The sequence below is a fragment of the Manacus candei genome, unplaced genomic scaffold (assembly GCF_025592945.1).
Source record: "Manacus candei isolate 608988 ecotype Guabito, Panama unplaced genomic scaffold, ASM2559294v1 h1tg000043l, whole genome shotgun sequence".
In the NCBI taxonomy this organism is placed as follows: domain Eukaryota; kingdom Metazoa; phylum Chordata; class Aves; order Passeriformes; family Pipridae; genus Manacus; species Manacus candei.
The window spans coordinates 18,135,629-18,152,721 of NW_026138091.1; the positions used below are offsets into that span (position 1 = coordinate 18,135,629).

The following is a 17,093-nucleotide window of genomic DNA, read 5'->3' on the forward strand; positions in this document are numbered from 1 at the left end:
ACCTTAAAATTGTTTCCAATTAGGCTCCACTTAGTGAAAATCACCAGATACACTATGTCATGTAGCTACACAACCTCCATTGAAAACTAAGGGAATCATGTATAGAGTGTTTTAGTAAGCTTTGATAGAAATCCAACCTTTTTTTTACAAATTTTTCATTTGCTGTTAGAATTGGATTTAGAATAACTGTTTAAATGTGTTCTTTGACTCTCTAAATAACATCTGTATAGCTCTGAAGGTTCTGCAATAGTTTGTTGTGTAGCTAATACTGATGTTACTTATATGCATTTGCTGATACAGGAAAGGGAAAACAAGAATATTGCTCCCTGCTCATCCTCCTTTGTATCGACTTCAGATAGTGTTTATCAAAAAACTCTGTGCCATCTCCTGCATGGCAGCTCATGCCGTCAGCAATGCTTTGCGAGGGTCTAACTATGCAATTTCTTTGTAACCTGTCTTTGTGATTTTAGTCCTAAAAACCGCTGTGCATATATTAAATGTCTAATTTAGGGGATGCTTTTTTCTAATTTTGTACTGATACAAGTAGAAATCTGAAAACTAATTTAATCAAAAGAAACAGGCTCTAGTTTTGTTCTTGCCATGCCATTTATTACAAAAGTCAGTACAGAAATGAAAACAGCTTATGTTGTTCATATTATTCTACAATTACAAATCAAACTCTTTAAAGAGATTTTTTTGAAGATTTGCATTGAACATAAATGTAGGGAAATGGTTAACTTTTTTGTTTTTTCTATCATTTCTTCATCTGTTGTTGAAACGGACTATGAAAAGACCTCTACAAAACTTTCTAACTAATGATTTAATTATTTTATTGAAAAGTATAGAATAATCAATTTATGTTCCAGAAAAAATAAACAAGCTTGTTCATCAACCTACATCCATGGATTGTATTTGGAGGTTGCAGTTCTTTTTGTTGGGGAATGTTAGTATATTTCTAAAATCTCCTGTAAATCAAAAGCTCAGTAACAGGATTAACAGAACTTCTGTAGGTGTGTGTCTCTAATACTTTTGACAAATAAATTTCTTATGACCAACTAAATTTAAACAGGCTTTATAAAATTCCTTAAGATTTACTGGTTTTTTTATATAGTTTTTATATAAATGTATGGTAATGCCTCTCTGTGGAGAAAATAGCAAGAAACTACTTTTATCTGGTGGAATTTGAGAGCAGGTACCCTACTGTTTACTCCAGCACATTCAGAACAGTTTATTTTTCTAATCAGCTCAAGAATAGAGACCACAAAAAGAATGGATAGCATTTCTCTGTATTATAAACATTTTTCAGAGAAGTCTGTTGAGTATAGAATACATGGCATGGGTCTACTGTGGGAAGACTTTCACACTAATGTCTACAATACTGATTTATGTCATTGAGAAGCCAGGGAATATCGTTATCTCGTCTACCCCCTCCTTCCCTCCACTCCCCTCCCCATCCTGCCCTGGAGCCTTCTGGGCTTCCAGGAGTCAGAGGTAAGATAATTTTTATATATCTTGCTAATGAGAGGTCAATTCAGTACTTGGTAATTTATAAATGTTTGTTACAAAAGAAAAATTTATGAAGATTTTGTGCAGCATTGTTTAGTCATAATTTGTTTGCACACTTTACTTTAGAAATGAAACTGTCTAAGCTTATTATTTGGATAAACTTCATCCAGTGTATGTTGCCTGTAGCACGTCTCAATTTGTTTTGAAAGGTAAATATGGACAGACCAAAGAGAATACAAATTAAGTTGTAGATCCCCATCTGACTTTGCAGAAATGAGAAATATGAAGATGACAACTTTATACTAGTGTATTGAGGAAGCTTCATTTGGGAATTGTGGAGGAAATGCCGACATGGAGCTGTGTGCGATGCTATTGTTCAAATCGCTCCCCAGGCTGAGACCGGCATTTTCACTTAGTGCAAATGAGCCCTCAGACTATGTACTAGCATTTGTGTACAGACAGAGTGCTAGAACATTTCTTAGGAAAAAGCCCTAGAAAGGTTCAGAACAGGAATGGGCCTTTCTGTGTACCAAAGGAACAGTAGGATGCATTAGCACTGTGGAAAGGTTTAAATTCTCTCACTGTAGACTGTGCCACTTCCTACCAGAGATTTGTACATTTCTTTCAACCTACTTTGAAGCTTTTCTTGCTGATCACCACCAGAAGTACACTATTGGATTTGGCCAAAAAGACAGAGAGAAAGAAGGCAAGAGACTACCTCTGAATTTGGAGAGAAGGACTTTCACCTGGGCTGTAGGAGATGAATGTCTTCATCCTGTTTCAGCTGTTATTTATTTATGAAAAGTGGGGATGACTCAAAAGCCTTTAGAGGAGTTCTTCAGAGAATGCCCAGTACACGTTTATTAGGGTCTTTTGTGGGATGTGATACAACTGGCTTCATGTCCTTAAATTAAATCAAGTGGAGTGTGAATTTGAAAAAGGCCATAAGCAGTGGCATCAAGGAAAGATGGGTCTCTTTGGTCTGCCCTGACAGAGGCAGGCAGCCTGCTGCACGTTGAGTATGATGGCATGGCTGTTGCTCTAGTACCTAACTCCAAGCCTGGGTGCATAAATAAAAAATTTGCTGCATGAAAACTATAGAACAGATCATTTTACAAGAATATCTTCCAAGCTTTCAGGTTAAATGCAGAGAACTAGTTCAGATCATTTTACAAGAATATCTTCCAAGCTTTCAGGTTAAATGCAGAGAACTATTTGGTTCTCAAACTTATCATTTTTCTCTCTTCTGTATTTCTGCATTAAACTGTACTTTCTTATGGAAAATGTTCTCATAAACTTGCCTTTCCCTCACCAACATGTTGTTCCTCAGTGCAAATCCAACATGGGCTGCAGTATCAAATTAGAGCCAGCAAAACTGCTGTGGCTGAATATGACCTGTCTAGATGCATTAGCATTGCTACCCTCAGTTCTCAACCCTGATGTTGGCCACTCCTCCAAACACAGTCCTATAAAACATCTTATACATGGTCTCAATAAACATATTAACTACTCTGTTGAGTCCTTCCAGAATTAATAATTCTGTCAATTTAAAATGTTCGATGATACGGTGTGTATTTTTGTTTTGTAGAGGCTGACCTCATTCCTGAACTGAATGAAACTGAAGAATATGAGGTATAGCATTCATTTGTTTTTAAGAGAGAATTTCAAATAAATGCATTTCAACTAAATTGAAATCATATTCTGTGAAAATTCACAAAAATATGTCACCAGCTGAGTGTATTGTCTGCATTTATATATACATACATATATATGCACATAAACAACCTTTGAGCTATATTTCTTCCTAGATAACTATAGAGATACCTCACTATTTAGTTCTCTGGGGCTGGAGTTAGATGGTGAAGCAAGGGATATCACACAATCGAGTTACAATCACCTGACAGAATTGTTCATTTAGCAGAATCAAACTGTTACCCAGTGTTAGGCTTTTTAGTTTGTTTAAAGAGAAGTTGACTTGCTTATGATGGTCTTATCACATAGTAAACTAAAGTAAGGGAGAAAGGCAATTGTGAAGAGTGAGATTTATGTGTCTGCTATCAGTGTGTTATTGGTTGAATAGTCACTCCAAAATTCTTGGGGGGGGTCATTTGCTTCTTGAACTCAAGTTAGACTTTACAATATAGCTCTGTTTTACACAATTTTTTATGACTTTATGATAATCTTTGAAGGCTTTATGTTCGGTAACTAGGTTTCTGGTGTCCCAGCAAGGAGAGAGGTAAAAATACACAAGATTTCAACAGTCTCTAATTTTGCAACATGGGCAGTTCCTGCAATAAGACCTATATTGGTATCAAGTAATCCCTCAGAATTTGTAAGGAGGTCTATGACATCAATATTTTCACTGTGTGACCCTGAGATTAGCTCAGTTGGTTAGAGCATGGTGCTAATAACACCAACTTCATGGGTATGATCCCTGTATGGGCCATTCATTTAAGAGTTGGACTCGATAATCCTTGTGGGTCCTTTCCAGAATATTCTGTGATTTGACATGATTTAATCAAGTCCTTGCAGTTAAGTAGGCAGTCTGTGCTTATCTGTCTATATCTTTACTCTCCCTTGCATTTGTGGACACTAAGTAACCAATAATATAGTCATTTCTCTGATATAAGCTTGTGGGAGGCGTGTCTAAAGGCACAGAGGATGTGCCCAGGTACAGAGCCCAAGGAGCATGCCCCAGAGTTGGTAAACTGGTTGGTTAAGAAAGTCACATGATATGTAAGGATAAAAGAGCGCGCGAGTTTGAATAAATCCTCTTTGTCTCACCACCCACGAGGAGCATCATTCATTTCCTTGTTATACAAGGGCCTCACTGCAACATAAGCTATGTGTCTAGATTATTATACTGTACCTGTCAGATTAGTAACTGAGTGCCAGTGGACCTCAATTGATTTTTACTTGAATCAAGAAAGTATAAAAGTGCAGGCATCACCCTACAGAAAGTAGATTTTCAGAAACAAGTTTGAGGACACAGAGTCTAGGTACTACTGTCCCTACATTTTAGATATTTAGTCCATAAAATGAAATCCAAACCTGAGTCATGTATGAGCTACCTGATACTGTGTGAGTGCACTCGTACTAGCTCCTGGTACAAAAAGGAACTGCAGTGTGAAGCACAGCTCTAGCCTAGTGGGTAAAGCCCTTGTTCTGGTGAGGCTGGGTAAAAGCAAACAACTCCTATTCACTGAGTGCTTCAGTTGGTAATGTATTCAGCAGGTGTTTATCTTGGGCACTTTCTTTCAAAGGCTTTTTTGATTTTTTAAATTTTTTACATTTTTCTCCCTGCTGTGCCCTCTTCAGTGCAGGAGTGGATGATCTACTCAACCTAAACTATAGTGGAAGATGAGAAGTTGTTAGATTGATAACTGTGCCCCAATCTCCAGTCTCCTCGATGTTTTCTCTCAACATTATGCTTTTGAATAAAAACAGGAGGCATTGCCACCACATCACCAAGCCAGATCTTAAAAAAAAAAAAAAAAAAAGGAGTTGGGGCTGTATTTTGCAAGAGGCTCTGTGCTGTGTGTGCCTGTCAAATCAACTCCCCTCAGAAAGTGAAGGTGTCCTTCAATCTAGTCTGCAGAGTTGTGCTTGGACAGGTTTGATTGTGATGCAGGTCTAGATGGGGGCACAGCACAGAGCTGCAGGTGCTGCTGTGTCTGGGTCAAAGCAAAAATGCTTGCTCAGTGATTTAGATGCTTCCACATTATGTTTTTTGATTTGGTGTATGTAAAATGGGAGAGAAGATAAAAGGTTTTGAACTTAGATCCTCAAGGAATGCCTAAATCCTGATATTTGGGCGTGTAATTTTTTTTTCTTTTCAATCTGTCCTTAAAAGTCAAAACTCTTACACAGATTTTGCACAAAGTATCATTATTCATTGTTATTCCTGTTCAGCAAACAAAGGGTCATAAGAGGGACTAGAGGATATCACTCACAACACTTGTGAAACACAGTCATGCTGACCATCCTGAAATCTTTTTCAGAAAACTCAGAAGATTCAGCAGATTTGAGGGCAGGTCATAAATATATTTTACAAATTCCATTATTATTACAATTAAATCAACATCAGGATATTAGTGCAAATCTCTAAGACGTTCTGATAGCAAACTCATTTTTTCGTGTGTATACATCATCATCATCATGGCTAGGCTTCATGAACGAAGATTTGGGAATATTTGTGTATACAATATACACTGTATATTGCATATACAATTACATTTTATTAGGAAAGAGGTAGAGGTTTTTTTAATAAAGTAAATACTATGACTGATTTTTGTTTCTCAAACCCAATAAAAGTATCACAATATTTAGGAAGGTGTTTAGACAAAGGATTTTTTTTGTTTGTATTGCAAATAATTGATATTTTTCAAGAGAGAAGAGGATACCTGTTCTTTGCAGAAATACTTTCTTAAGTATGCTTAATACTTTTTTTAAGACCAGCAGTTTTCTCAAGTATTGTCTTGCTTTGCCCCTCTTATTTTATGGAGCCAGGAAAATATATTGTTGCAGTTTTAGTTTTCATTTGGGTACAGAGTCTATAAACATTTTTAATTGTCTTCGGCTATGATATTTTTTCAAAGGATGAAGTTGATGAAAAGGAAACAGAGGTGGATGAAGAAACTGCAATGGTTCCTAGCACTGACAGTACAATAAACCAGTTGAGGAGAGATTTCCAGGTGATTACATCCAGCTACAGTCAAGAAAAAATGGGGACAAATCTCCATGAAGCTAAAACAAATAGATACTTAACAAGAGAGGAAGAATTGCATAGCAAGGATAATGTTTTCAAAGCAGTTTATTATGCTACTTCTCCACCTGTTGGTGAAATTTCTGAAGAGGAAGATCATTTTTTGGAGTCCCAAACAATTACTGGAATTCCTCCTCAGCTCATCGACTCCACCAAAGGCGTAGAAGAAGAATACATATACCTTTCTTCAGGCACTGAACCAACAAGAATAGCCACTACTGGCCACAGTGATGAAGATTTCTTACTGCCTCCTTTTAAACCTGATGAGGAATCTGATGACTTTTGGAGTTCAGTTCCTACCACTTCTTCAGCACAGCTGGTTACGGAGGAGACCTCCCAAGAAGATACCCTTCCTTCAGGAAGTCCAGATATAAGTGTGCATGATGTTCTTTCCCAAGGCTCCATTAAGTATGTTTCAGAAGGTGCAGCACCCTCAAGCTCTGATGAGCCTCCAAAGCATACTTCAACTGATGGATATTTATGGCTTCATAATGCTACAGGTCCAACAACTCAATCTGTTGATACATCAGCTAGTAGGCAATTGTCTCAGATCAGTTACACTGATGCTTATGTAGAGGCATTAAAGCCAACTACATTGCCCTCTTCCAGCAGCCCAGTGATTTCACAAGACACTTCAGATGCGGATTTAGAATTGCCACATTATTCTACCTTTGCTTTCTCCTCTGCTGAATTATCACCTCACTCTATCTCTTCAAGCTCTGGAGAATTTGGTTCTGCTTCTGCTGCCAGTGAGGTACTCTCTCAGACAACTCAGCCAGTCTATAATGGTGAGATACCTCTTCAACCTTCCTACAGTAGTGAAGTGTTTCCTCTAGTCACCCCTTTATTGTTTGACTCTCAGATGCTCGACTCTACCCCTGCTACATCAGATAGTGATGTGACCTTGCATGCTACACCTGTATTTCCCAGTGTTGATGTGTCATTTGAACCCACCCTGTCTTCCTATGATGATGTACCTTTGCTTACATTTTCCTCTGCTTCCTCCAGTAGTAAAATGTTTCACCGTTTGTATACAGTTTCTCAAATGTTTCCACAAAGTGCTACTCCAGCTGTTGCAAGTGATAAGGTGTCCCTGCATGCTTCTTTGACGTTGGCAGAGGGTGATACATTAATACAGCCAAGCCTTGCTGAATATGCTGATGTGGTGTCACATCAGACCACTCATGCTGCTTCAGAGACACTGATATTTGGTCATAATAGAACTCACATATTTTCTCAAGTTGAACCATCCAGCAGTGATTTAAATGTGCATGTACTATCTACAATGTCTGAACTTCCTTATGCTTTGTCTGGTAATGTGGGCTCCCTCCAAAGCTTTACTGTTTCATATGACTCTTCAGAATTTGTGCATGATTCTGTTGACATATTTCATCAAGATCCTTTATTTAGCAGCTATAACAATGTACTGGTGCATAAACCTTCTTCTGTAATATCACAAGCTGATACTTTGCTGCAGCCTACACACTCTCTATCTAGTGACATGGATTGGTCTGAAGCATACTCTGGTAGTGAGTCCCTTTTGCCTGATACAGATACTTTGATGATACTTAATGTTTCTTCCTCTGATTCTGTAGATGAGATTCTATATGAATCGTCTGGGTTTAGTGATGTTAATAACATGCTTCAAAAAGGTGATGTTATAAATGGAGATGAGAGAGAACTGAAAATTTCCTCCTCCTTAAGTGAAGTGTCCTCCAGTGCTCAAAGTAAAGTGATACATGAACTTTCTGCATCTGTTTCTAATAATGATGTAATTAAGCAGAATACATCTCTGCAAGAAAGCCCGCTTCCTGTTTCTAGCACAAAGGGAATACTTCCAGTCTCTTTTGCTTTTCCCACTACTAAGATATTTGATGATGATATTAGTAAACTTACAGAAAATCACCTTTCTGTTCAGCCTTTGCATGTTACAACTCCGGCCTTTGATGACACTTTGCTTAAACCTATGCTTAGTGCAAGCTCAGATCAAGCTCTCTCTGCCCCTGCTTATAGCAAAATGTTATCCTCGACTCAGCTGTACTTTTATGAGACCTCAGCTACCTTAAATAATGAAGCATTACTGCAGTCCTCCTTCCAATCTTCTGACGATGGCACTCTGCTTAACACAGTTGCGGTTGTGCCTAGTGATCCGGTATTGGCTGAAAGTTCAAAGGTTCATAAAGATAGTTCTACATTTGACCAAATATTGCATCAAATGGCACCAGGTTCTGCTACAACTGAAATCAAGCTGCATCCTACATCTCCACCTTCTGTTGCTGATATGATGTCAAACACTTTTAGTAAACCCACAGCGTCACTTCAAGGTTTAACTGTTTCTTATGCGAGTGAGGAGTATGTTTCATCCAGTTTGTTTAACAGTGAAGTTTTTCAGAAGGTTATGCCTTCATTGTACAGTAGTGATGTTTCATTCCAGCTGACCAGTTTAGAAAATACAAATGCCTTTCCCCTCCAAGCAGCAAATGCCGTAACAACTCCCTTCCTAAGAGGTGATACATTACCACACATAGCTACTCCTACAGACAGCCGTATCTCTTCAAGTGTTTTTGAAACAAGTGAGGCTGCCAGTGTCTCTTCAAGTTCCACACTTGGTTTTGATCCTGTTCATATGCCTGCAGTTGTTTCTGTTTCTGATGTGTCTGTTCATCACACTCTTCCTTTACCAAATGTACATATTTCAGTTACGGGTGTTCCTTCCAAAAGTGAGATCCCCGTAACTTTGAGTAGTTTGCTGATTCCTTCTAGAGAATCCTCTGGGTTGTCTCCCAGTATCATGTCCAGTACCGATTTTTGGCCTCCTGTAGTTGAGGATGACTACGATGAATATGATGATGGCTTCCCTGTAAGTAACTGTATCTCATGCACTTCCCATAGAGAAGATGAGGATATGGTAGTAGAGGATCAAAATACAAAGGTAAACAATAACGAGGATCAGAGTAACCTAATTATAAGCTCACATTCTGAGAAACCTGAAGAAGATAAATTTTCAGCTGCTGCATCAGACAGTCAGATAAACCATGCCATGGACAGACGTAATTATTCATCCATACCAACTTTGACAGCAAGTGTGATACCTAAGAAGCACAACGACCCAACAGTTTTGGAGAACCACTTTCAGACTTCTAGTGTCCAGTTGCAAAACACATCAGAGTCTAAGTCTTGGGCTGTTTTTACAAGTGATGAAGAAAGTGGTTCTGGCCAAGGTACCTCAGATAGCCTTAATGATAATGAAACTTCAACAGATTTCAGTTTTCCTGACTTTAATGAGAGAGACACTGAAGGGGCAGTTGAAGCAGGTAACTCAGAATTAACTCCTGGATCATCACAGTCATCAGCCTCATCTGTTACTAGTGATCACTCATCAGTATTCAACATCTCTGAGGCAGGTTAGTTATGGATAAGTCTAATGAATACCGTGGGATGCTGTGAGGGGATATTTTTGTGCTGTAGAAAATGAGGTTTATCTACAGATAATAAAAAGAGAACATAACAGTGCCAGTAAGTGTGATTAAGGAAGCATTGGGGAACGAGGTGAATGCTGACCTGGATATCTTGTGAATGCTACTTTTGGCTACTTAAAACTGCACCTGAAATATTCTGCAGTAAGAAGATTCATATTCTGCTTTTGGATAGATGCATTCTGTCAGCAGAAATTGAGTGGTGCAAAATCTAAAACCAGAATTTTTGCGGTGCTAATTGTTTCATTTTAGTTTTAAAAGTTTGAGAGGGACTTAGGTTCTCTGTTAAGTTCTCTGTACAAAGACAACTGCTGCCCTTATGGAAATAACACAAGAGGAAAACATGCTTCCTCTGCCAGAGGAAACGTACCTCTGAGATTCTGTTTTAAACTTACAGCAGCACATTGTTTTTTGTTTTCTAAAAGGTATTGAACAGGGAAGAAGATACTTGCCTGATTCTGATTCAACTTAATTTTTAAAAATATTAATTTTTATTCTTACTGCATATGCCACTTTCATATTTCAGTGAGATGCAGAATTTTTTGTCAGATTTGCATATTCCCAAAATAGAGCCAGATTCTCCTCTATCTGTTTATATTCAGTGCTATTTTCCAATTTATTCCTCTAAAAGTCAGCAAGAGTGTTTGTGACCGGTGCTTCCAAGGATAAAGTCAGAAGGCAAAACTGATAACACATTTCCTTTGTATTTAAAAACACACTGTGGAAAATCTGAAGTATTCGGACACGTGTTTTACACTGCTTCTTGTTAGAGAATTGAAAATCCGAGAGTCAAGTTAAAAACCATCTATGATGTATGGGGGAAAAAAAAAAGAAAAAAAAAACCAGAAAAAAACTAAATCAACCAACCAAAGAACAAACCAAGAAACAAGACTGAATTTGTATTTTAGAAAATAAATTGAACTTCCATTGAGTACTCACGGCACCTGTAGAGGGCAGTATCATTCAACTAAACCCACTAAGGAATGGAATCCACAAAGCAGGGAAAGTGTCGGCCCAGTCCTACAAGTAAATACACAGTTATGTCACATGACGTCATATTACTTGTAAACAACAGTATCCTAATATGAAAAGGTGGCAAATTGGCACTCTGTATAGCTAGGGTTAGTAGAATGTGAAAAATAGAAAATAAAAGAAAATAGAAAATATATTTAAATTAGTAGGAATCCTAACAAGATAGCTGTTACAGGACTAAATCAATAAGTGAATTAGTTCAGTGAATAGTTACCACTTTGTGTAAAATACATAACATTTCTTTAAAAATACGCAAGAATACCATCAATATTTCAAAACCTATGTTACTAGTATGAATGAGTGTTACCATAAGATACTTTGAGTTTATATAATCGGTCTCATTTGAATTGTTCTCAGAAGTAACTCAAAAAGGCTTATACAATGCTGGAGGAGGAGGAGTACAACAGACTTAGTTTTTCTTCTAGATACTCCTGAAAGACACTAGAGAGTATCATTTCATGTACATTATTTTTTCCAATAAACAATGCCAAATACTGTCTTTTAATAAACTGAAAAATTAATTTGAGAATGTCTAACATGGTCTACTGTAAATCAAAGACATACTGGCTTAATTAAATTATAAAGAAATGAAACAAAAACAAACAAAAAAGAACCTCTCAGCTGAGAACTTATTTCTATGTTACAGTGGATTTACCGGAAATTGGTGAAATGTCTTCTTGTTGTGACCATTGCAGAAAAAAGTTTTCATTTAAACTTCTGTCAGTCTTGTAGTTGTTGATGCATAATTATGCTTGTTCTGAACTAAGACTCTATCCGTAAGACCTCTGTGGCTACTTAAACCTTTCAACTTCGGTTGAAAAACTAGGAGAAGTTAATAGAAAGAAATATATGAAGGATCCACACACATCAGTTATTAGAAATAAATCTACCATAGATGAGAGTGCCTTTTCAGCTGCCATCATTGGAATGATGTCCAAACAGACAAGAAACCCTGTGTTACAGGAGAAGCCTGCCCTTAATTAACCACAGGAGGAATCCTAATAGGGTTGGTTATGCAGTTTGAAGGAGTCCTGTCATTATACAGATAAGATTGGGTTTTGTGCTGTGAATTGGTCCACAGCTGGATAATCTAGTATGACTGTTTCAGTGGGATCATATTATGTTCTCTCATGCATACGTATAGTTTTTTCTGAAATCAATAAGAAGTACTGATTTTAACCCACTCACTGGAAACTCAGGGACAGATTTTTTCAGAAGTAACTTGTGCCTTAATTACTTTGTCTACTGAGCTGCAGGATTTAAAAAGTAGTGATTGATGTGGGTGTTAAGAGTGCTTTGAATTAAAACCAAGATGTCTGCAAGATCAGAGCCTAGACCTTTTTGCATATGAAGTTCTGAAAGCCCCTAAACTCAAGGAAATGCAAGCAACCAGAGAGCTGCCTGGAAATCTGTACAGGGTGAAGCCATTTGTTTTTTGACATCCTATTTAGAACACACTGCTTGCTGTCTTTTTTTTTTTTTTCCAGATCCAACTCCATTCCTTCCTCCATTTTGTGTGAGAGCTTTTTATTCTTGTCGAATTGGTCTCTTGAAATCCCAGTGCAGTGTAGCTGATTTCTAGACAGCAAAATTCTGCTCCTATACAGAAAATTCATTGAATTAGGACTATTCACAAAAGTAGAAAACATTCCAGAGGTTTAATCCTAACAAGTGCAAAAAGTGCTTATTTCTGCCTTTTAACTCACATAATGGTCACAGATCACAGTAAACTGCACAGATTGAAAAAAAAAATTAGTTATTGTTAGTCAAAGTCACAGCTTTAAAGTGTTTACTTTTTAAGGTATGACCAAAGTTAAAAATGCAGGATTGATGTCATCCACCATTGTGTTTTCTTCTTTAATGAAATTATAGAATATATTGTTTTAATTTTCGTACAGATTCCTATGCTCAAATATTTTGTTCAACCAGCATTACATGGCTCACAGAAACATGAAATCTAAGCAATATCTAAATAATAATTCAGATTATTACCTCCACCTGTAAAGATGGAGGTAGGAAATTTAATTCTGGCTCCAGTATAGTTGAAGGAGGAGGTGCACCAGTTGGATTCAAAGGAAGCAGGATGTATCTATAAGACAAGTTACAGAATGGGCAATGGATTAAAATAAAGAAAGATTAACTGCAATGCAGCAAGCACATGAGAACTATTGCAAGAAAATTTTCCTATTAAACTATTAGCCAGAGAAGTGATTTGCATTATATGAGTGACAGATTAATATCAATTCCAATGCACATTCCAATATTACATTTTCAGATTTTTAACTCACTTGGCTTTCAGCTAATAAACAGATGAAAATAAAAAACTTTCTTCTATATTTTAACAACAATCTGCTATTCTTACAAAGAGAAGTCTCCACTGCTGGAAAGCTTAGTCACATGATCTTGAATACTTTGCTTTACCCTCTATCTGCTTATTTTCTGTAAGCTGGTTTGCAAATGTATACACTTTCTGCAGTATGTAGTAAAAAACAGAGGTAAGTGGTATTAAGTAGGCTCATTATAAGACACATTCACTCGTACTGTGCATTTCTCAGAATTTAAACATGGACTGTTTCAATTTTCTCTGACTGCAGAGGCAAGTAATATTAGCCATGAGTCTCGTATTGGTCTAGCTGAGAGTCTGGAATCAGAGAAGAAGACAGTTATACCACTTGTGGTCGTATCAGCCCTGACTTTTATCTGTCTAGTGGTTCTTGTGGGTATTCTCATTTACTGGAGGTAAGTTGTTTTTTGGTTGATCTTTTTTTCAATTCTAAAGAGCTCTGATTTGAAAACTGTGACTGGCATTATTGAGCTGGTTTATAGGACAGAGACTGGATCTTGTCTCTCACAATGTCTTCATATTGCTTTCAGTGCCATAAAGAAGACAAAATAAGGTGGTTTCTGTCCAAAGCACTCAACTGCAATTCTTTTTGTTTACAGAGGGTTTAACCACTGCAAATAGTTTATTTCCATATTGAGAGATTTTAGTAAACAGTTACTTATGATTATTAATCACCCAGAAGCCAAGTGACTTAGAGCACTGGGAAGAGCAAGAGGGAGAAGAAAAATAAATAGCATGGCATGGGGTTTTTTCTATCTTTCCAATCCATTAACAGTTAAAAAAGGTAGTTGTTGATTCAGAATGAGAATCCATGGTCCTCAATAGGACTGTGTGAATAAGCAATTCATAGACTACTGTAGGAGTTTCTGTAGCTGACATTATATACAAGGTAGAAATGGAAGAGTTTAGTGATACTATAATAGTGTAACTGTTTGAAGATCACTTACTGAGTAGCTGTTATGATGTTCTGTGATTAAAAAGTTGTTCTACTTTGTGATTCTGCCAAACCAAAATTAACCCACCAGCCTTTCCAACCTTTTAGCAGGTAACTAAGGATGTGTTTCTTGTGCACACGCATACTCAGGTTTCTTCATGGACATGTTTTTCTAACTTAATAAATTGATATGCCAGTAAGAAAAAGAGATAGGATAAAGAGAATTTATAAGTATAAGAAGTCATGATAACATAATCAGTGAGAGTGTGAAAATGCTCTGTGTGTAATCAGTGAATGTGTAAATACTGCAAGTTGGCCTGAGCTAAAAGCATATCAGGAATCTAGTTGGCAGTATGTAGCTCTGATCCCAGCCTTTGGCACTCTTTTGTTGGTTCTAAAGCCAGTCTTCCTAGGGACATGTATGCTTAAGCTCTCAAAACCCATGCACTTTTTCCAGTGTGGAAATTCTCAGGGACGAAGTGCAGTGGTGGACCAGAAGAGGGAACTAAGTTGCAAAAACTTCCTGCCATGGAGGTTTTTGCTGTTCAGTGATTGCCTGGAACCTGATCCTGTCACTGCTTCTGCTGTGCTAACACAGAAACCAGCAGTCAGAAACAGGACCTTGTTCTTACAAGAACTGTACAAAGAAGGGGGAAGACACTTAAAAATCTCACAGAAGCTTCCAGAGCTTGTTTCTTCTTCCCCAACCCCCACTAATCCCGCTTAATCTAAAATGCAAAAATATGGTTGAGAACAAGTAGAGACTCAGACTACACTTTCCAAGGTACTGACTACTGTAGTCTCCGTATGTGATGTCCAAGTTGTGCTTACTGACTTTTCTTCTAGTCTCCTGACACTGGTTTTCTGTTGGCCTATCAGGATATGTCCTACATGGGGACAGAACACATTCCGTCCCTGAACAGACTAGGCTTGAGAAATTGAGTTCAAGCTTCGTTTTTTCCAGGCAAGTGTGCTAGTGAGTCAGTCAGCAATTACCATGGTTAAGGACACTTCTGAAAATGAATTTTGATAAATATTTCTTCTGTTTTCCCAAGTAGAAGTTAATTGTCATAATAATTACAGAACTCATTTCTTAGTTTATGTGTATTTGGATAATTATACTGTCCATGCCAGGATTTCCAGCTAACCACTTGCATACTGAGAATCTTTTCGTGTCTGTCATGTTATGCAACGTGAATGTTCATATTTATCTTCCAAAGGGGTTCATCCCTGATGCTGAACAGTATTTGAAATCTCTTCTATTTGCCAAAGAACACCATCCATTTAAAGACCCAGATTGTACAATTCAGTTCTAGTAATCCTACACATTACAAGCTTGTTTTTGTTGAATAACATGGTGTTCATTTTGTATTCTTTTTCTGAGAATGAACAACTCTGTAAAGCGGGTCTTTCAGAATACGATAAAAATCCCGTTAGCAATAATATCTTCTTGAATGGAATTTAATCTTTTCTGTATTTCTTGTGTACTACAAAATAAAATATGGAGCTCTTTTATTGATAATCCTCAACAAAATTCTCTTGGCATTATGATAACACCAGTAACTATTTCTTATTTCAGGGGAATGAAACATAAGAAGTATGTATTGTAGGTAGGACTTGGTAACCCTCTTTCAAAGTTACCAAAACCCTCACCTCTTTGTAAAGCCTGGAAAAAACCAAGATATTAAATAACTTCATTGCTATGCAGTTTTTATTAAGCCTGGAAAATATTACTAGAAAGTCTGTAATATTTTTTGTGGTTAGATTTATATTATTTTGAAATAATTGAGGTAAGCTGTCAATGTTTCTTTCTGTAATGCTCTTTTATTTTTTTTTAATTTGGACCAATTATTTTCACTTATTAAAGTTCATAAAAATTTTATGTTTTCAAGAAGTTATCCTATATTCCATTTTCAATAGTAGTCAGTTAAAAAAGCATTGGTATATCCTAGCTGGTTATTTGAGTGAATAATACTTTGGGTTGTTTCCACTATTAACTCCTAATATGAATCTGCAGAAGGTGTGTTATTTGGTTTAGAAAACCAATAACTACAAAGAGCAACAAGTTCTAATCTCTCCAGGTTAAAGAAAGGCAAAATTATTTTGTTCTTCACTTGAATGACTTGTATTAGAAAAATAATTCTATACCATCTGTTGTTTGGGTTTTGGTTTGGGGTTTTTTTTACATGAAATTGTTAATCAGCACTTGAGGAAATTCCTCAATCTCTTCCCTATGCCATTAGGCACAGTTTCAATCTTTTTTTGGTAAAATATTAATTCCTCTAACAGGGTTGAAAACTTCTAATGGCAAAATTGTCTAAAGATTGACTAATTGCCAGTAGGAAAATACGCAATTTTGAACTACTCTGTTTCTGTGTATCTTTTGTGATTCAAGCAATTTTCAAGTAATTTCATTTTCCTTTAATTTCTTACGCATGTGTAAGATTACAGGGGAATAAACAAGGAGATTCTTTTGCCTGTTTAATGGTCTTGTTGTCCAGATAGACTTTTTTTAAAGCTTTAGAGAGAATTTTATGTCCAATTCTAGAATTTATCCATCTTTCTCAGTATCTGTCTACTTGACTGAGTCCTTGCAGCAGAGATGCAGGAGGAGTATTTGAAAGTACTTGCTCTGTTCTATTCTGGATGGCTTCATTATTACCATTTTTCTTAATTAATCGTATTTGTGCAGATCAGTTTTATAATAGTCACTGTAAGAAGAGCTTGGAGAATAGTAAAACGGTAGCAGTTGTCAGCTGTGGGAGTTGTACCATTCAAAATTCTTTTCCAGTGAATATATGTGAACTCTAGTAAAAGACTGGCTGTAATAACCCGAACCGCAAACTGCTAATGCCTTCCAGCTACATTTGTATCTGTAGACTTACTGAATATCAGCTGACTGTCATGCAGGCTCTTACACATCTCATGACAGCAACACATCAGAAATTACCAACCTGATGGCAGACAACACCCTGAGTAGCCATTTAACTTTTAACTTTCCTCTACGACCTCATATCTTTGAAACAGAACTGTCAG

The 17,093-nt window shown here is 36.9% G+C and overlaps 1 protein-coding gene across 5 annotated transcripts in view; it reads left to right on the top strand.

Annotated features, from left to right (window-relative positions):
• PTPRZ1 (protein tyrosine phosphatase receptor type Z1) overlaps positions 1 to 17,093 on the top strand; it is a 138,850-nt gene that overhangs the window by 93,054 nt on the left and 28,703 nt on the right. For 4 of the 5 annotated variants that reach the window (XM_051795349.1, XM_051795351.1, XM_051795350.1 and 1 more), the window contains exons 11-13: positions 3,095 to 3,138; positions 6,105 to 9,675; positions 13,374 to 13,518. In XM_051795349.1, the coding sequence (XP_051651309.1) occupies positions 3,095 to 3,138; positions 6,105 to 9,675; positions 13,374 to 13,518 (3,760 nt within the window). The remainder of the gene's footprint in view (positions 1 to 3,094; positions 3,139 to 6,104; positions 9,676 to 13,373; positions 13,519 to 17,093) is intronic. The other variant, XM_051795353.1, reaches the window with a different exon arrangement.